Source organism: Lutjanus erythropterus, chromosome 2, assembly GCF_056507025.1.
Source record: "Lutjanus erythropterus isolate fLutEry1 chromosome 2, fLutEry1.hap2, whole genome shotgun sequence".
Lineage (NCBI taxonomy): Eukaryota > Metazoa > Chordata > Actinopteri > Lutjaniformes > Lutjanidae > Lutjanus > Lutjanus erythropterus.
Genome location: NC_139318.1, coordinates 37,445,137 through 37,466,020, shown reverse-complemented (window position 1 = coordinate 37,466,020; position 20,884 = coordinate 37,445,137). Strand labels below are relative to the sequence as shown.

At 40.0% G+C, this 20,884-nt stretch overlaps 1 protein-coding gene across 2 annotated transcripts; it reads left to right on the top strand.

Annotated features, from left to right (window-relative positions):
* The first annotated feature begins 427 nt into the window (after positions 1–427).
* On the top strand, positions 428–16,990 carry padi2 (peptidyl arginine deiminase, type II). Of its 2 annotated transcripts, none has more exons than XM_084738914.1 (16): positions 428–663; positions 4,997–5,168; positions 6,372–6,441; positions 6,700–6,761; positions 8,165–8,282; positions 9,524–9,673; positions 9,804–9,994; positions 10,542–10,645; positions 10,858–10,969; positions 11,763–11,870; positions 12,499–12,650; positions 12,785–12,932; positions 13,109–13,202; positions 13,298–13,377; positions 15,369–15,515; positions 16,313–16,990. In XM_084738914.1, the coding sequence occupies exons 1-16, from the start codon at positions 509–511 to the stop codon at positions 16,544–16,546; spliced, it is 2,097 nt and encodes a 698-aa protein (XP_084595040.1). In that variant the 5' UTR covers positions 428–508; the 3' UTR covers positions 16,547–16,990. The 2 variants fall into 2 exon arrangements, with proteins under 2 accessions (XP_084595040.1, XP_084595050.1); XM_084738924.1 differs by lacking the exon at positions 428–663 and adding an exon at positions 1,698–1,861.
* Positions 16,991–20,884: the final 3,894 nt, after the last annotated feature.

Below are 20,884 nucleotides of genomic sequence, written 5' to 3'. Positions count from 1 at the left end.
AAGGGACATTTTTTTTGCATTGAGTAGTGAATTTGAACTTTAAAAAGTTCATTTTCCTGATTACAGGCCTACCAACAGATCTACTTTAAACACAGAAGCTTTATTTCACATCGTAGGCCTGTTACAACTTATACTTGAGTTAATTACCTGAATATTTCCTTAAGCACCGTTTGCCCTTCAAGACAAATTCTTATCAGACTCAATGCATTTCTGCACCACTTTCTTTTGAATAGTGGGAGGAGGCGCTGCCCTGCAGAGCAAAAAGCATCACCTGTCCGATCTAATATCCAATCAGCGATTCAGTTGCACTCACCGCCTGTACAGGTGGGATTTACAGCATGGGCTTTTTTTTTTTCCTTTTTCCAATTTGCTGCCAAGTAGCCTAAAAGGCAAATACATGCCCGAACTGCAGTTAATCTCTGCAGTCTCAAATTACAGAGTGGATTCACATTCCAGCAAAAACCGCTCTATAGGTCGTTCATCAGTCTGATCGAGGCAGAGAACAACCATGTTTCAAGAAGTGTACGAGACCGACGGACCCGCTTTCCTGAACAAGAGGAGAAGAGTGACCCCAGAATATCATCGAACATGTCATCTGGACACAGAAAGAAAGCAGGGTCTTGTCCATGTTCTTGGCACCACTTTGGAGGCTAACCTGAACAGGTAGGCTGAAAGGCGACCTCTGATTGGAGAACACAAACAGCAGAATGCAAAGCACGTTATTAATGACGCATTGGCTCATTGGTTTCAGATCCAGATGTTTTCATATCGATTTACTGTTAATCACAGGCTACTGTGTGCAGCTGTGGAGATATTACTGAAGGCAGCCACTTGTCCTCAGGGGGAAAACTACACCCAGTGTCTCTTCATTCTGCGCATGCGTAAACCAGTCTAATACTTATGTAATAGTGAAGAGCAATACCGTTTCCTATCTATACTTTGTTTCTTTCATGTTTTGTCCACTTCAAGAGCATCCAGGAGAGCACTTTATCACTTATTATCCACTTGAAGGACACTCTAGAGGGTACTTAATCATATTTGTCCATTCAAAGGTTACTCTCGAGGGCAGTATTAGACATTTTGTACACTCGAAGGACACCCTAGAGGTACTTTATCACGTTTTGTCCATTCACACCGTTACACTGTCTTGCACAGTGGGCAACTCCAGGGGGCATTTATCATATTTGCCTACGATAGTGGCATTCAAGAAGGCGTGTGTATGCCGTTTTTTCCCGAATGATTGCAAAAACAAAACAATAAACAATAACAAACAAAAATCACAGCCCTCTTCTTCTTCTCTTGCCTCAAGGTAGTTTTTAGTCTTTCTTTGTTTGTTTTGTTTTTCGTTTTTATCTGTTATTTCAGTTATATACAGCATCAGTAAATATTATGACATACATCATTACATTAGTGACTTTTCACAAGTTGAAGTAATAAGTTTGGAACCTCTTATCGTTCTAAATGCGAACCTTGCCTCCGCAGATGACTGAAACCGAGACAGACAACAGACAAAAGCAAAAGAGAAAGGTGACACAGGGTGGGGAGGGGGTTAGCTGGCTGACCAATCAGCGAACAGACAACAGAGAGGCTTAAACCCTCTGTAAACTACCTGCCCGCCTTTACAATCGCTTGTTGCTCTCAGACCGGACCAGTGTGCAGGACTAGTTTGCGTCTTCGCTTCCTCTTAACGTGCTGCGTTCACTGTCTCTGTCAGCACTGGTCTGACTCCCTCACCCGCTCAGACACTCCGCCAGCCGAGGACTGCAGCCATGATTCACCCGCGGACTCTCAGAATAGATTATGAAGACACGATCAAAGTGGTTTGCGTGGTCGGATCGGAGCTTAATTTGAACCTGGACAGGTAGGGTCCTGTTGTTCAACCTGTTGCCACTGAGACAACAACTCACACGCGCAGACAGACATCTATTCGTGCAGAGTGGTGCAGGGTTGTCTGGGGATTTTGGGATGTTTACGGTCTGTCACTTTTTCCTAATCAGAAGATGTTTATTCTGATTTATTCTATTATCATGGTTACCTCTGATGTTGTGTTTGTTTAAGCAGAGTGTGTAGGTTATGTCTCATTTTATTTTTAGTTCTTTGATATGAGATGGTCAACGGCCAGTTCAACACTGAACAACAACACTCAACAAAGTTTAGATTTGATCTCTTGGTTTAGTTTTTTTTAAAAAAGCTGCTGTTTAATAGAGTACATACAGACACCCATCTCGACTAGGGTTGTAAATTGTGTGCATTTTCCTCAACCAATACCTGAGATGCAAACAATGGATTAATCATAAATAACTAATCAGATGCAAAGATGCTAATTTCCTTCTCTCGTATTTTTCTCGTTTTGTTTAAGTTTCCTTGTTCAACAAATGCATCTGGCAGACAAAAAATGTAAAATGTGTGGTTAAATTCTTACCTGCGATTAATCGATTAATGACGAATCATTAACATCTCTAATCTGGACTGTATGTGTAGCAAGTTATCTGGGGATTTTGAGTTTACTACTATTATATCACACTTTTTTCTTTTCTGAAGATGGTATGTTCTATTGTTATTCACATTATCTTCTGAAATGATTGTATTGTATTGTATTATATTATATTTTATTCTAATTGATTCATTATAGACAAAATATTGCCATTTGCAAGTGTCATCTTGGGTTTTGCAAATCAGTGAACATTTTTCACCATATTCTGCTCATCACTGGATCAAACAACTAATTGATTAATCCAGAAGATAATCAACAGATAAATCAACAATGAAAATAATTGTTAGTTGCAGCCCCGTTCTATTCTGTTCTTATCTATTACATTACATTACATTACTTCCCTCTGCTGTCAGTGAGTTTCAGTTGCGTCTTGTGTGCATGGCTCATTCATTTCTTATCTTTCTTTTAATTATATTCATGGTCAATAGACAACCAGTCCAACAGTTAAGAGATTAGATTTTTCTATGTGGATTTACATACAAGATCCCCATTTTCATGTAACACATGCTGTAAACTGTGACTGAAGCAAAAACCAAAGCAGGAAACTGTTTTAGGGAGGGGTTCATTCAGGTTTTTGGACTGTCGGACTCGTACCTAATAAACTGGCAGCTGAGTGTATAAGAAACCTATTGTTAACCCACACCATCACCAGAGCTGTGCCGATCCTGGTGATGGCAGGCCTGACGGTCTTGTGTTTTGTGCAGCACAGAGAATCAACAGTCCTCTTTGTTGTTGCCGTCCAACAGGAGAGACTTTGTTGTCCCAAAGAATTGTAGGCTATACTTTCTGCCAAACGCCAGCCTACACAATACAACACAACAGACAGAGCGAGACTAGATTACCGTCTGGGCAGAGTGGGAGACTGGCACACGGGCTGGACGCCCAGGGGCTCTGAGGGGTTCTTGGAAAATACAAAAATGAAATCTGATATAATTTGAAAGGACAATTATACTAGAGGTATTGCTATGTAAAGGGCTCCTGTTTTCAGTTCCTAAAGAATAGCTTCACAAGAGATTTTTAAAATAAAAGACACAGAACGCATCTATATCTCAAAAGTGATATCAGGAAGAGGCTGTTTTTTATTTCTTTAAGAAAATCCCGATAGAGTTACTTTCACATGAAGCTCAGGACACGATTGTTTTTTCAAAATAAAAGTGGTAACTTATGAATGGACTTAGATTTTCAAAATAAAACCCCACAGACAGTAATTGCTTGATTTTGATGGGCATGGCTGCATCGTGTTGTGGTCACTGGAGCTGATCCCAGCCTGACAGATGCCGCACAGAGCAGATTGAGCCAGGCAGGAAACAGCAGAGAGAATCCAGTCAATTTTCATAATAAGACTCCATACAGTCTCACAATAAGGAAAAACAAACAGACAAAAAGAAACTGTTTAACTATGTGGCCTAATTATACAATGTAGAAGCACAAAAATCTAGTACAAACTACCAAACCAACAAAACCTTAACAAGTCAACTAAATCAGATTGGCTGCATCTTAACAGGGAACTCACGATGAGGCTTGGTCCTTAGAGAAATAGTTCACATTGGTCACATTGTGATTACATGAGAAGTACTGCAGCTGCTCTGCTCTTCGGAGAATACGCGCTGAGTCTATTTTTGACGGATCCCACATCAAGCTGCACCGGGCAGATTGTGCCGGGCAGGATTTCAGACACAGCTCAGAGAATCCAGTCAATTTTCAAAATAAAAGACCCTGTGCAGACCCACGATCATAAAAACAGACGGCTAACTAAACAACATTCATTATTAAAAGAGTTTTTGATGATGGTAATCATTGCCCCTGACCATTCTGGTCATTATTTTTTGTTTGCTTTTGTAATTTTGTCCTGTATGACTTATATTGGAGTCACATTAGAGAAGGATCTCTTCACAACCAGTGTGGACTGGAGAGACAGTCTTTCAGTGCTCATTAATACAGGCCTGTGACTATTGTTTATTAAAAGACAGACTTTAATAAACATTGACCAGTGTTGAATTATACTTCAATGCCCCTGTAAGTTCAGCAACCTGGGTGGTGCCTCCTTCTAAACAAATATGCGGCCATTACATTACCGCAACATAGCTGACACATGGAAAACCTGAGATCAAGTGGTGGTGTACTGTGAGACTATCAGGTGTCTCGGGCTGTTTAGCAGAATACAGACATGTCCTCACCTGTGACCTATACCACAGAACACTTCGTATTCCACAGAAACAAGGGGACAGTGTGTCTTCTTTTCTGAAGACGTTTATCACTTCAATCAGACTTTGCAAGGCATGATGAAAACTTTACCACCCCCTGCTGAACATCTTGAAACCACTTTTCCTGCTTTCTTGCGTGGATCATGACTGTATCTGCTACTTTGGTTTACCACCTATAATGAAATGCAAGCCTTTGCCATGCATGCAGGCACTCCCTCACTTGTGTATAAACAAATGTTTTGTGTAAACAGGCCCTAACTTGCACTAAAATGTACAGTTTCTCTTCTCTCGGTCACAGGAGTGCCCCTCCCGACTCCAAATACTTCTCTGTGAAGTGCACCTCCGATGTTCAGTACAGCATCAGCCCCCCGCCCCGGGAGACGTCCCACCTCTCTCCCGTCCCTCTCAATGGAAACTCAAAGCTGCTCATCAGCATGACTCGCGCCAGTGACCATGAAAATGACAACAAGGTAAAGTAGGACAAGCACGCATGACACTGATGTCGCAAAGCAGTGAGTCACATCTCTTGATTTCAGTTTACGATAGGTGTGGGACAAACCAGGAACGGGAAACAGGAAACAGGAAACATGAAACAGTGTGCCAGTATGTTTGGAACAATCTTAAAGGGACATTTCAAAATATGAATAGCCAAATGTTTGACTATTCAAATATTCAATCATTGGATAGGTATTTAATATTTATATTTGACATATATATAGAGATATTTGTGTTTTATCTCCTCTATATTAGTGATGCGCAGGTCACAATTTTTTTTATATCCGCACCCAGCTGAGGGAGCTAATCTGCACCACAATAACTTCAATGACCAGAACCCGTCTGAAATCTGCAAACCATCAAATTATGCATTATAGTCGCATAATTGTCAGGACAAAGCGGCGTCTCATCCTGCTGTTGGGAGCAGCTGCTGTCAGAGCACTCTGTCTTTTATTTCTCTCTTACACACACACATACACAAACATCTTTATAGTGAATTTTAACAAAATAGTAGCCTCCACGTTTTGGTCTATACTGTCTTGTATAGCTGAGAGTTTGGCTGCACTGTGTAGATTTAAATCAAGGAGACACTTTTCTGAGAAAGAATATCATTTCTTTGACACCAAGAATGAGGAATGATAGGGTTTTGGCGATTAAACCCTGTCGTGGTATTCATTACGAAAACACAGACCCTCCCGGGGTCTGGACACTGGTGGTGGTTGGAGATGCAGGTGATGCTGGAGACTGGACATCAGACTTCACAAACTGGCAATGCACTGATGTGATGAGCTGGAGGAGAATGGGGAGGATACATAAATATAGCATTCAGGACAGACTTAGCTTTGGAGTTGGTTTTTGGGGTGAACTGTCCCTTTAAAATGTCTGCACTTCAGACACTGAACATTTGCTCATTTCAGAGCCTGAAACTAAACCACTAAACCAAAAAATATTTGTAACCTCTGAACTGAATTGTCTGCAGCCATTGGATGAATTTTATGCTTTAGAGTTTGACTAGAAACATATCAAAGTCAAACTCATCCTCCTTGCAGCATTTGTACTTTTTGTTTCTTTTGCTTGAATGATTTATCACTTTTCAGAAAACCAGGGGGGGCATTCCACATTGAGCTTTTCATCCTTCTTCAAGACATATAAATGACTTGTGCCTTTTGTTTTACAAGCTGTCTGTCTGGTACTATGGGGAGAGTAAAAAGGTGTTGGCGAAAGCAATCATGCACCTGACAGCTGTGGGTAAGTCAAACCTATTAAAACAGCGTACAGTTTACATAAGAAAAAAATATCACTACCAGCCCGTTGTTCTTTTGCCAGCATGGTATCAACAGAGCCTCACTTGTGTGTTTAAACTAACATCAAAGTCCAAACATGACTCATATATTTACCAGAACCTTTCAAAACAATATCTGTGCTGTGACATGAACCACTGTCTGGAATATTTTGGCAATAGCAAAGCACTTAAATTGTGGTAAACAAAATGTGTCTGTCCCGCAGAGATCGCTCTGGATGTGGATGCTGACAGAGACGGCGTTGTGGAGAAAAACAACCCTAATAAGGTGAGCACAGATGTGTGAGTTTTAAGATGCCAGCAGTGCAACGTCTGACACCTGATGAAGGGCATATTTTCGCTTCTTTGCACTGTCTGACAAACAATAACAATGACAAGTTTGGAATATTGCTATTGCTATGCTATTTATGGAATAAACTCAGTGTTGCATATTAAATCATTTTAAACATTTCCTGCTGCATTACACTAACTTCCTAACTTGCAAATCCTATCGCCACTGTTTGCTAACCATAGCACTTAGGAATTTAGAAAGCAGTAAATTACTGCGTTCAAGTAGAACTCGTCATTAAAGATAAGAAAGTCACAAATAGAGCGCTGTGAACTCTGAGAGGGGGCGTTCAAACGGGCTCATCTTGTAAACACGGTAAACACATTTCCATTTGAACGCATCAAATGTTCCTGTGCTAACCTAAATAGGAAAGGTGTTTTACACAAGCATCCTTAACTTTTAAAATCTAAAATAAACTCTCCAACGTTGAGGATAACCGTTAAGCTGTCCTAATGTTCACTTTCCCACCTGTAGTAGCTGCTAATGTTCTAACTAGCTAACGGGAGCTAATGGTTTGCTAACAGTAGTTAACAAATAGTGTTGGCTAGCTTGTTCAATCCGTGTGGCTGCTAACTTATTATCTAATGAACAGGAGCTAACAGTAGTGTTTGCTAACAGTAGCTAGTGATAGTTTATACTAACAATAGCTCACAATAGTGTTAGCTAACTTTTTAATCCGTGTGGCTGCTAACTAGCGAACAGGAGCTATCAGTAGTGTTTGCTAACAGCAGCTGGTGGTAGTTTTTTATTAACAGTAGCTGACAATAGTGTTAGCTAACTTGTTTAATCTGTATGGCTGCTTTTACAAAATGGGTGTGATAGAGACTGTGTCTTAGCCTGCTCTTTTTCTTTTACCCCCCAAGTTAGCATTTTTTTCTAGTTTCCCAGAAAGATCATCTTCAGATTTTCAAAACCTCGAACTCATATGTCTTGAAGTTAACTGCCCATCATTTTTTGGTTTGTTCAAATGTATGTCTTTGTATGTTTAAAAAGCCAACAGTTACAAAGCCGTTTAGCTCAAAGAGGTAAGGAAAGTAGTGTCAGTTGTGAAGTAACAGAAAAAAACAGATAAGCAGTGTTGGATTGAGTACTTAGGATTTCCTAACCTTAAATAACATAGAAAGAAATAAGACTTGTCATGCTGCTGACTGTGTATAGCTTTTTTCAAGTTTTGTCTTGCCCATGTTGTTGAACTTTCTCATGTGGTTTTTGTGCAGTTGTGAAATCTTTCTCTGAAAGTGTTTTCACTTCTATATTCTTTGCATTTCATCAGTTTACAAGTAAGTGTTTCACAAAACGTTTGTTTCCAGCAAATTGAATCACATTGTTGAAAAACTTCGCAGGGATCCTGGAAATGGGGTCCTAATGGACATGGAGCCGTCCTGCTGGTCAACTGTGACTCGGAGCGGACCTACTGGAAGAAAATGGACCATGAGCGGGATTATGTCACTAAAGTGTCGGGTAAAATAGAACCGCTTCACGTTCACTAATGAAATCTCTCTTTCACTCTCTTTCTTCCCTCTGTAGCTTTTCATACCTGCAAAGTCAGAAGATTAAAGAGGTGATAAGGGAAATGAGTTTGATAAAACTACAAATCCAGAGACGTCTGTGTGAGCTTGGAGGGCGGCCTGATAAAACTGGCCTCTCAAATGAAACGCAGACAAACCAGTAGAGCTGAAATTTGATACTACTGGTGAACTGTGATTATTCATTATGTGTGCTTATTAAGTGCATTTACTCAAGTCCAGCACTTAAGGACTATTTTGGCTTGAGTAATATAAATTTTCTGCCTCTGTATACTTTAACTCCACCACATTTCATAGACAAATATTGCACTTTTTAACTCCACTACATTTATTTTAAAGCTTTAGAAACAAATTACTTTGCAGATTCAGATTATGAATGCAAAATATAATCAATGTGTGATAAATTATTATAGATTAAGCTACCCAGCAGTATAAAAGTGGTTAAAATTAGCTCCGCTGGCTGCAACATTAACCACATAAATGCATTAATACTTTTTTGTAGAACGGCCAGATTTGAAAAAAAAAGTGCAGTTCATAAAAGCCTGTTTTTTTTTATATATAAACACAGTGTTGCATTAAACATCTTTTTTTTCACTCAGTTTGACTCTCCTAAACATCAAACTTTTAAAAGATTAGTGTCTCTGTGATTAACAACAGACAGAACCAATGAGATGACTAATTAGCATCTGTCATTTGAAGAAATTATTAATTTTTTTCAGATCTATAAATGATCAAAGGGCTGGATTGAGATCGCTAAAAAGCCTGATCTGGACCATGGGCCGCTCATTGAATGGGCCCGATTTACTACTACTACTACTACTACTACTACTAATACTTTTGTAGCAGCAACCCACTTCAGCCGTAGACAGTATATTAAGCAGGATTTCAACCTATTTAATATACTGTATATGGCTCCAAATCGCTATTTAGCCATCAACATTACGCACACGCTCTTGCTACATATTGCTCCTTTTTAAGTAACGATTTCAATGCAGTTTACGTGGCTCAATCAGTATTTGTACACTTGTAGTAATACTTTTATTACTTCTGCACAGGTTATCATGAATTTTACCCCACATTGACAGTACCATTTAGCTTCAGCGTTAAAAGTGTAAATAATCTACCATTGAATGACACGGCTGAACGGCATTAATGTGACTCCTTGTGGTCGTACAGATCTGAAGGACATGTCTCTCATGGTGCTGCGGACCAGAGGCCCCGCCACGCTCCCAGAGGGCTACAAGCTCACCATGCACATCTCTCAGAGTGACGCAGAGAGCGTCAGAGTCTTCAGGTCCAGATCTGAAGCGCTGAATAATTCCCTGCGTGAGTAAAGATGAACTGTGGGAAAGCCTCAGAACAGATGATGTAACGTGCCTGTAATTCAGCCGGCTAGTTAAGGCACTGTGTGTTACACCTCAGTATTTAAACCTTGTTTATGTTGTTCCTTCTTCAGCATCGCGATTCTATAACTACTTTGTGAAGGACTATCCACTGGTTCTGAGCAGTGAGGTCCTGTCTCATGAGGTGCCTTACATCGGTGGCAAAGGAGAGATGAACTTTTATGTGGAGGGCCTCAGGTTTCCTGACAGAGACTTCGATGGGCTCATCAGCATCAACCTCAGTCTGCTGGAGCCCATCGCTTCAGTAAGATCTGCAACAATCAGTCATACTTAAATTGAAGAGGTGTACATAAGACTGTCATTACACTGTTATACCAATGTCATGACACCTGTCAGGAACATGACGCAGCCTTTATGAACGTTTATGACTGTTGTCGTTACGTTTCATTTGGTCGTTTATGCCAAAGTTGACACTGTTTCAGATCGTTGTTATGACACCTTGACATTAATTAAGGCGATAATATCGTGGTTGGTTGTGACGCTGGCTGTCATGTGACTATAATAAGTGCGTTGTGAATATTCTCCTTTGCCTCAAGTAAAGTGGTACCATTTGGACATGTCATAAAGATGTCATTAATGTGTTATAAGGCCAGCTGTAACGTGAAAACATAAAGCTAAACAGTTTGATAATGTCAAGTTGTCAAAATATATTAGATTAGATGCTTTTTCTATGGTCAAAGTACGTTTGAATTTGAATTTAGTTGGTCACATTGCATGACAGACAGACATGAAGAAAGAATAATAAAGTAAATTAAATAACTAATAAAATCCCCTCACATTGTTTTTGACAGAGTCTCCCTGAGACGCCCATTTTCACAGACAAAGTCGCATTCAGAGTGGCACCATGGATCATGACACCCAACACCCTCCAGCCTGAAGAGGTATTCGTCTGCAGGTAAAAGCAGACGGATGAATAATAAAGATGATGTGACAACAGATGTGTCAACAGGGTGTTAGTGTCACACATCCTCCTTAATTTTAACCCTTAATGCCAAGAAAATTTCTCATGTTGATGATAAAATGGTCAGCTCTATTTGCATTATGAAATGACGAGAAAATTGCAAAATAGTGTGTGGTGAAAACGAATGTCTGTGGTTACTCCCTTAGCACATCTGATAACATCCAGTTCCTTAAAGGAATGAAGACCCTTGTTGCAAAGACTGGTCACAAGCTGAAGATTTGCTTTGAGTATATGAACAGAGGAGATCGCTGGATGCAGGTAAAGAAAACAACGGGTGCCACAGTTTTTCATGACGATTTCAGCTTTGCCTGCCATAAAGCAACTCTTTGATGTTCACATCTATACTGTTTATGGGAAGTTCTCCAGTGGCTTCAGTTGCAGAGTTACTCAGTCAGTATCTGCAGCTACAGTGACAGTGACACAAGTCTCATTGTGAAACTAAACAGGAAGAAAGACTTTGAGGGAAATGAACACGAAAATTTTCTTGAAAAAGAGCAATAACTGAAAAAAACAAGATTCTTTGAAAAATGACTAACCAGAACCAGTTAGAGACACTGTCACAATTTCAGTGGATATCATAAACATGTCATGAGAAAGAAAACAAAAAAAGGGAAAAAATCAGATTTACATTCACACAGAAAAGACAAAAAAAATGACATTTAGTAGTTAGCTTGCAGATTACAAATACGGAGGGAGTGATAAGGCAGTGAACTTGCGGTGACCACGAAAACAGAGTGAATTGCGAAAGGTCCTATCTAAAGCTGGTGTTTGTTTTGGCTTTCCTGGGCTACTGTAGAAACATGGTGGCCTCAGCAGAGGAGGTCTCTCTCCCTTTGTAGATATAAACCTCTCATACAAAAACACGATTCTTATTTTATTTACACTAATAAAACATACTTGGGAATATTATATTCCATTGCTGCCATGTTCTGCAAATAGATCCACCTGAACTGTACGCACCTGACCTTTAAGTTATTGTTATTAAATACCTCAGACAATGAACTACTTTGTAAGGACAGCAAAAATATGAATCATTATATTTTCATTTCAGGATGAGCTGGAGTTTGGTTACATCGACTCACCTCATCACCAGTTTCCTGTTGTGCTGGATTCCCCTCGGGATGGAAAACTCGAGGACTTTCCTTATAATGAACTACTGGTGAGAGACAGCCTCAGATTTCTCTTCATATCACGTGTTTGGGTATACAAAATGCCTTCGGGAAAATGTAGAAGTTTATGACCCACCAGAAGTGTTTGTTGGTATCCGCGCAGACCCTGCTCTCCGTCTGTATTTTCTTATTTTCCGATATTTTGTTACGTTCGGGATGTTTCTGGGCATCAGCCTGTTGGGCAGTGGTGTGTAGTCCACAGCCAATGTAGAGATTTTTAAGTTAGAACTCGCTAAAAGAATAACATCTCTTTTGTCTGCTCTCTGTCTGTGAGAGCTACAGAAAGAGTTTTACACACATACACAGACAAAGGCAGATCAGACTGTTGCAGCTTTATTCGCACAAAATTACAGCATTGTGCAAAAGTGTTTATTTGCATTTTAGGTTGCAACTGCTGTGAACCAATCAGAAAATAATGCTTTAATTCTCTGACTCACTGCCCCTTTTACACTGGACAGAAAACCCACTAACACTAGGTTTAGCCCCAATGATAAACCTGCATACACGAGCTAAAAACAGTGTATTTCTCCCTCTCGTTAGTTGACCTGGGGAGGAGGTGCTAACTTTGAATTGTGCCTTTACAAACCATGCTGCATCTTTAACCTTTAATGTCCTCAGGGTCCCGACTTTGGCTATGTGACAAGGGTGCCTGAGAGAAGAGATGTGAGCAGTCTGGACTCATTCGGTAATCTGGAGGTTAGTCCTCCCGTCACTGTGAACGGCAGAAACTACCCCCTGGGCAGAATCCTCATTGGAGTGGCCTTCCCTACGTGAGTCTGCAACAGATTCAGAGATGAATTGTGAAGAATACGAATAATTTATGCACAAGTCCAGCTAACCATTGCAGGACAGCACAGTAAACAGAAGATTTGTGAACATACTTGCACCTTTCTTTTTCTTGAAGGGCAACTAAAGGACGGAACATGACCAAAGTGGTTCAAGACTTCTTGTGGGCTCAGAAGGTTCAGGAGCCCGTTGCTTTGTTTTCTGACTGGCTCCTTGTCGGCCACATCGATGAATTCATGACCTTTGTTCCTGCACCTGACAGAAAGGTAAATATTTCCCTTTAAATGGAAGTTGCTGAACCGAAACATCAAATAGAAGACATGAAGCTGCCATTTGTAAGAGGTTGATACTGACATGCTGTTATGTACATTGTGGGATTGTATAAAATCTCAGGATAAGAGACAGCCAGTGTTGTCTTTGTCTCTTGTGTTTCTGTGCACAGGGCTTCCGGCTGCTGCTGGCCAGCCCGGACGCAGGCTACAAACTATTCAGAGGCTTACGTAGTGCTGGACACGGACAAGCCAAACTGTTCGAGGGTAGGTCCGCATGCCTTTAACAATACTATCTGTGGAGAATCTACTGTAGTCTACAATCTCTTCATTCGTAACACGTATTACTCTGTCCCAAAAAGGTCTGAAAGATGAAGAACCAATAACAGTGGATGAGATACTTGATGATGGAAGTCTCCAGGCGCAAAATAACTACGTGCAGGTGAGTGTTAGACAGAAGGATGGCGTAAGGCTACTTTAACCTGCGACAGTCCAAACATAAAAAGTGACTTCTTGCTGGGGATGTACTGCGATCTGCACTGTGTGGTCAAAGCACGTGGGCAGCTTTTAACATGCTGCCTCTGCTCTGTGATAAGGGTTTTCCTGGCTACAAGGATTTGCTCCCATTCAGCCACAAGAGCATTAGTGAGCGTGGGCACTGATGTTAGTCGATAAGGCTGGCACCCTGTCAAAGGTGTTAGATGTAGGGAAGGTCAGAGCGGTGTGGCATTAGGTTTTCCCTTCGCTGCAACTAAGGGGCTAAACCTAAATCATGAAAAAACATTATTCCTCCTCCACCGAACTTAACAGTCGGCACCGTGCAGGAATGTTCTCCGGGCCTCCAGACACACTATAATTCGTCCATCGGAAAGCCGGGTAGTAAAAAACAAAAAAGGATTCATTGCCTCAGACATCACGATTAAACTGTGAGTCCAATTGCAGTGCGCTTTACAACTCCCCCAGCCGACATCTGGCATCGCTGATCTCAGTCTTGTGTGCTGCCACTTGGCCGTTTGTCTTCTGGTTGCACCAAACATCTTTCACACACTATGTGCTTAATGAGCATGTTCTGTGAGCTGGTTTAGCCAACTGCTTTACCACGAGCTGCTTATGCTCCTAGATATTTGCATTTCATCCTAACAGCGCTTACAGCTGACTGGGGCAAATCTAACAGGGCAGAAATTTGACTTAATGTGATGCCCCACCCTTAGGTGGCCCTTAGGAAGTGAAAGACATCCACCCACAGAAAGACGCCTTTAAAATGACCAAACTCATGGGATTTAACATAACATACAAATATCAAAGACAGTAAATAGAGACTAATAAAAAAGCACTAAGTCAAAACAAAATCCCAGACTGACTCTCAGTTCAACATTTTTAACCTTCAGCTGAAATATTAATAAAGACCCAACATGCAAAAGGGCTGGGTGAAGGAATATGTACCAACAGGTGTGGTTATTATTAAATAGCAATACCTCAGCCAGTCATTAATAGTGATTATTGTGTGTTTTAAGGATAAATCAGGAGCTACTTTTGCTCAAAACAAAGTTGAAAAGAGGCTCTGATAAGCTCTGGTAACTGGACGTCTCCCTCATAAAAAAGCAGAATATCAAGTTAAAACTGACCGGTCTAGTGTGTTCACAGGTTTATATGGTTAAACTGTAGCCGCCTGCTGTCGTTTTCAAGAAATTTAATGAAGGCAGGGTAATAAAGCAAACTGTTCAAAGCAGCTTTTTCCATCTGTTCATCAAGGACCACTGTGGCTGCTAGTGCACGCCACATGTATCAGATGCACCCCGAGTCATTTTGTTCTGGATCCGAGCCTGCTGAGAGGTCACAGCGCCAGCAGTCCCCACGCCAGAAGCCTCTGTCTTCTGATGTTGCTACAGGAGCTTTTAAGCACTTCTCTCAGGCCAGGTACTCCTCACTGAGCAATCAGATGTGGACAGAGGAGGAAAAGAGACAACCTGCACAGGGAAATGCACCTTTAAATAAAGGTTAAATAAATAACTAAAAATAAAAAAGATAGCATCCTATAACAGAGCCAACTTGAACGTTGCTTAGCTTAGTTGTTTGCATGCCTGTATGTTTGATGTTGCAGACCTTTCAGCAGTGGGTGTGTCTGAGGCAGCAGAAGCTACTAATTAGCAGGAGTGTCCACATACTTTTGTTCACATAGTGAACTTTCAGTTTGCAGCAAAAGAAGCCCAAACAAAGGTTGTGGAGTTCTGTTACATAACATACTGGTACATTGTTTTTTTTTATAGTTTCTTTTGTTCTTTTGTTTTTATTTCACATTGGTTGGGAGAATTTCTGTACTAATAAGAGACGGACCAATACACCGAATGTGAGAATGAGTTTTATAACTTGTGTATTATAAAGTGCATGTCTTTTTTTTTTTCTTTTTTCTTTTTGCCGCCTGCTCTCTTCCAGCACTGCATCGACTGGAACAGGGACGTCCTGAAGAGAGAGCTGGGCCTGGACGATGAGGACATCATTGACCTGCCCATCCTCTTCAAGTTAGTGTCGCACGGAGAAGACGGAACCAACATCAGAGCAGTGGCTTACTACCCCGACATGGTGTGTTGAGACAGACTGACCTGTGATCACTGTCCAATTGTTGTTTCCAACTAATGAGGCATTAATTAGGGACAGGGTGAGACGAGGGACAACTACAAAAACATGTTTTCCTTCTTACCTGTAGTGCTGTTTATCCATCTAGGTAGTTTTGGTGTAAGCTGTTGAGTTTTGGAGATATCAGCTGTAGAGATATCTGCCTTCTCTCAAATATAATGGAACTAGATTGCACTAAGCTTGTGGTGCTTAAAGTAGGAGTACTGCTATAACAATTTTGAAATTCAACACTATTGACAAGCCAACAGCAGGGGATGTCTCTTCTTTTATTCATGAGGCTGGGCCCTTCTTGTTTTACACTTCAACGCGTGTTAAAAGAATGGATCAATGCCCCAAAATTTTGACAAGCAACACATGGCCTTGTAACAAGTTCAAGGATGGATCAATACCAGCTGTTTGTGATGCGGCTGGCAGCTGGAGTTTGATAGAAAGAAAGTAGTTCCTACATGATATTACTCACAACAAGGTCTGTGGATTATCTTGAGTAATCGGGCCATGATTTCTGGAAAGAGACACTGCTGTTGAGTTTTTCAAATGTATTTTTTGGCACTTTGAGCACCATAAGAAAATCTACTTCCATTATATAGGAGAGAAGGCAGAAATCTCTACAGCTGATATCTCCAAAACTCAGAAACTCAGATAAGTAGCACTACAGGTGAGAGCTCATCAATTAGACATAAGATGTAAGTAGATCAAGTGACTGCGCCACTGTGAGTCTCCTGATCTGTCACATCTGTTTCCAGGTCAACATGATTGTCTTGGGGAAAGACCTCGGCATCCCAAAGCCCTTCGGCCCGAAGGTGAACGGCCGCTGCGCCCTGGAGGCTGAGATGTGCTCCCTGATGGAGGGCCTGGGCCTCAGGTGCTCGTTCATCGACGACTTCGCCTCCTACCACAAACTGCTGGGAGAGGTGCACTGCGGCTCCAACGTCCGCAGGAAGCCGTTTGACTACAAGTGGTGGAACCTGGAGATGTGAATGACAACTGAGCAGCAGATGGCAGAAAGAGGGGTTGTTTTTCAATATACCAGTGCCTGGTTGCATAAAACCACTTAACGATTCCCTTAAATATTCATCTAAACATGCCTTATGAAAAATTGAGTTGCATAAAATCACCATAAGGATTTCCTTGGAAGTTATAAAGAAAAACCCTTCAGTTTCTCAGTGTTACTAAAACATTCCTGTATGTTTCTTAAAAGGACAGTTTTTTTACTCTGGTCTGAGTTTACATCCGTAGTGATGTCTGCATTCTTTCCAACATAATGTGACCAAGTGGCACTCGGCTTGTGGTGCTCAAAGAGCCAAAAAATGCATTTGAAAAACTCAACAACAATGTGTCTTTACAGAAATCATGAAACCAGTTACCTAAGATAATCCACAGATCTTTGTTGTGACCAGTTTTCATGTAGGAACGTCTTTGTTTCTCCACCAGAACTACTAGTAGTTCCTACGTGCTACTAATTTCATACTAAGGTTTCGGACACACTAAACTATCTCACATACTGTTTTAACATGCTAAATAACATGTAAATGTGGAACTTTGGACGCAGCCTTAGTCTAAGCTTTTAGGCAAGGAGACAACCTGAGAGGCTTCATGCAACCTTCCCCAGTTAACCCCTCAGTTTATGGAAATATTTTGCTTCAGGGACAAACTTAAGGTGGTTTATGCAACCGGGCAATGTGCTTATTGTGTTTAAGAAAACATCTTGTTAGCTTTTATGTTGGAGGAGATATTTTCTTGTTAAAGCCTTACTTTATTTTCTATGTCTTAAAATCACGAACCACTTTATTTTCTGATTAGACACTCATTCTTGAGAATTGGGACAAAAGGGGGTTTTGATTTTTACTTTTCAATTATGCTGAGAAAAGCTCAAACTCTTGGCTATGAAAACCAGGGATTTAATTTTTCTTTAAATTAAGATGTCCTCTCCTTCGTCTTACTGAGTTGACAAAAGTGTTACATATTTTAATGTTACAGCACAGTTGTAGTGAGTAGCCATTTTATTTTTTAAAGTTGTGAAGAGGTCTCTTAATGCTAATCAAAATACACATTTTAAAACCATAATTCTTATTTAGTTTTGATTTAGAATGGCTACAGCGTCGACATGTTATGGATAAGACACAACTGATAGCAATAATATTTAATGAATTTGTCAGGCATGAGCGGTATCCCTGCCTCTTTTTTAGATGAGGAAGTGATACAGGGGTCCTGAGGGTGTAGCTAAACCTTTTTATGCCTGATTAAATCATGTTTTTGTTGTTGTTCAGTTTACAGAAATCTGGGACACAACCTTAAAAGCGCCAACATTTTCATTCGTTATCGTTTTCATTTGTTTTCAGTAGGTATTGATAATTTTAGATTTCGAAGGCTTTTAACACATTTTTAATAGGCTGAATTTATGAATTCTTGTCTGGGACAAGGGTGTTTTCTGACATGAGCAAGTTTAGAAATAAAAAAAAAAACATTGAAGCAAACCAAAAACATTTAATAAATGAGCCATACATTTCATAAATATGTATCCTTAAATAATACATTTCAACCCAAAAAATGTGAATTAGAGTGGCGGTATTAATAACTTTGTAAGTTTTTTTTGTAGGACATGACTTGTCCTAATTCTCAAGAATGGGTGTGGGTTTTATCAAATAATTTCAATGCGCACAGTAACCATAAACATTTATGCACGAATCATTACAGCAGGGGTTTGATCTATCGTATGCATCTTCATCTTTATTAAACATTTTTGTTGGCTTTATTTACAAAAAAGGATGAAAAGCAATATTTACAAACAGTTCTTTTGAACAAGGGCTTAAGCAGACTGTTGACGAGAACAGAAATACGAGAAATACAATCATTTGAATCGAGCACATAGAGGATTCGCTCCCAATCTCGTTGTGGTTTCGGACCAGCTGTTGGCATACAGTTCAAGCACAGTTAGATGAATGGTACCACATAGTGATGTGCTATAATAATACAGAGCCACAAGAGGGCACACTTCATCTACTCAAGCATTCCCAAAGTCCAGAGGAAAATCATTTCAAATCATAAATCAGTTTAAAAGGCTGTAAATACACAAACCCACAAAGAAAATCTCTCTTTCTATTTTTTTTCTATGCTATTTTTCTGCAGAGTCAAATGCAAAAATGTTACTTTGTTCAGTGATTTGTAGCTTGATGAATACAGTGTAGAGGCTGTTTTGCATTTGGTCCAGTGTCTTAAACCTTTTGTACTTTCACAAACTACAACTGCGGTCAGTAACCCACTACAGACAATAAACCTCACGTCCACTTCAGTCATATATCACTGAATAAATAAAACAACTCAGCTCAATCTGTATCTGTATTCTTTCTTTCATAACAAACTGAAGACAGGAAAAAACTTCTCTGTTCAGGGGAGGTGTACGGAAATCCTGAGGGACAAGGGACAAAAAAAAAAAATCAGGTGATCCATTTTCTAAGTCGGACATTTTATTGTTTTAATTTCTCCATGGACATTACAGCCATGTAACATAACTTTTAAAACACACAATATTTGAACTTTGTGTTCATGGAGAAAGTAAAACATGGTCGCTCTTAGCCCTGTGTAGAACATAGGGTAGAGGTGCACTTCAGCCTCTTGTGGCCATAAAGAGTATTACAACAACAAACACTAAAAGTAGAGATGGGATGAAAAATGCCTTTTTAACCCTTTTAGATCACACGCCCAGTCACGTGTTGCCACCTATTTTACAATATATGCCAAAAAATTACAAAAAACTATCTTAAAATATCAATCTCTTCTTTCTTTCTATTTTATTTCACAATCATGGAAAATCCAATCATGTTTTTGCCTGTAAAACAAAATATGACTCATATGAATATGAAGCTAGAACCAACCAATTTAAAACAAATCATATCATGACATCCACCTTTCAATCAATCTTAAACTTTTTTTTTTGCAGAGCTAAAGCTAAGATTCATGTATCAGTGTGTCTCCCACCTCAAATCTTCTGTTTCTGTTATTCACTTTGGGGGAAATGGTATCTGTGACAGCAGATTATGCTCGAGGTATTTTACAGTGGACTGCTTTAGCAGCTAGCTAGCAGTTAGCTACAAGGAGCCCGCTGTGGACTGGGGGCCGAGCCTTGCTGATTAAAATTTCTGTAAAAAAGCACAACTTTTGTGTGAAACTGGATCATATTTTATAGAGAAAATGCTTTCTGTTTTTCCCTCTGATGTTCTCTGGCTGCTCAGCTCAGCTTTAGCTACAATTAGCAGGTAACAGGGCTCAGCAGCCTTCCTGTTAAAACAACCGGAGTGGGACTGAACACAGCGTCTGAGACCAACAGGGAATACAGTAGAAAGGTTGTTTACGGAGTTTTCTGATGGAAATACAGCTTTACTTGTTGCTAAAGTAGCTAACTGCTACCACTATTTGCTTGGTTAGCCATGCAGCTAAGTTAGCTCAACCCTGTGGAGTCAAAACCCACAAGCAAACCACCTTTTTACAAGAGCTGGTTGATATATTGATTATATTTGTAATATATTCGAGTATGAATTAATGTGTGTTATAGCAGATGAACATACCATCATATTTGAGTTTTCAGTGTTTTGACTGAAAACTCAAATACTGAGGGGCAGTTAGTTTACTTAAGCCAGCCACAAAGAGTGTAGATCAGCTCAGCTTGTAGTACAACAGTTACTGAAAGGCTGTGTTATGTTTGCTACCACAGATAAGAAATAAAAAGTGTTTACGTAACATTACTACAGCATCTTGCTGTAGCCAACTCTTCACAGCAGAGCTAGTCTGTGAAAAGCTAACCTAGCTAGTTAGCAGCTATGAGTAATTGTGATTCTTTTTTCTGTAGCGGAAAAAAAATAACATGACAAAATGTGATTGATCATTGGATCATGTTTGCGACTCTACCTACAGCTATTTTAAGTATTTTAATTGTCTTTAGCCTTACTTGTAGCAGCTAACTAGCTAGCTCACTTTCTCAAATCACAAATCCCTCCAGACCTCCGTTACTTTAAGCAAAAGTACTAATACTCCACAGTGAAAATACTCCACTACAAGTAAAAGTTCTGCTTTCTCATCTTAACTAAGGTAACAGTATGTACTGATTGTGAAGTAAAATGATCCCTGTCAGTGTTTTACTACTGTATCTGACATTTCTGGATTAATTTGCTGCTGCATTAATGTATGTTCCTGCTCATTCAGAGGTATTCAACACTGCAATCAATCTGTCAATAAGTGGAACTGGAGGAAAAATGATCTTGCCAATACTTTTCTTTTCAACTGTTTTTCACCTGGTATCGTAAAAAGAAAAGCAACATAGA

Excerpts from the sequence above, each read along its gene's own strand:
- padi2 (XM_084738914.1), top strand. The coding sequence starts at position 509 with ATGTTTCAAGAAGTGTACGAGACCGACGGACCCGCTTTCCTGAACAAG. Across the intron at positions 664-4,996 it reads TTGGAGGCTAACCTGAACAG|GAGTGCCCCTCCCGACTCCA; the intron begins GTAGGCTGAAAG and ends TCTCGGTCACAG. Across the intron at positions 11,871-12,498 it reads TTCCTTATAATGAACTACTG|GGTCCCGACTTTGGCTATGT; the intron begins GTGAGAGACAGC and ends TAATGTCCTCAG.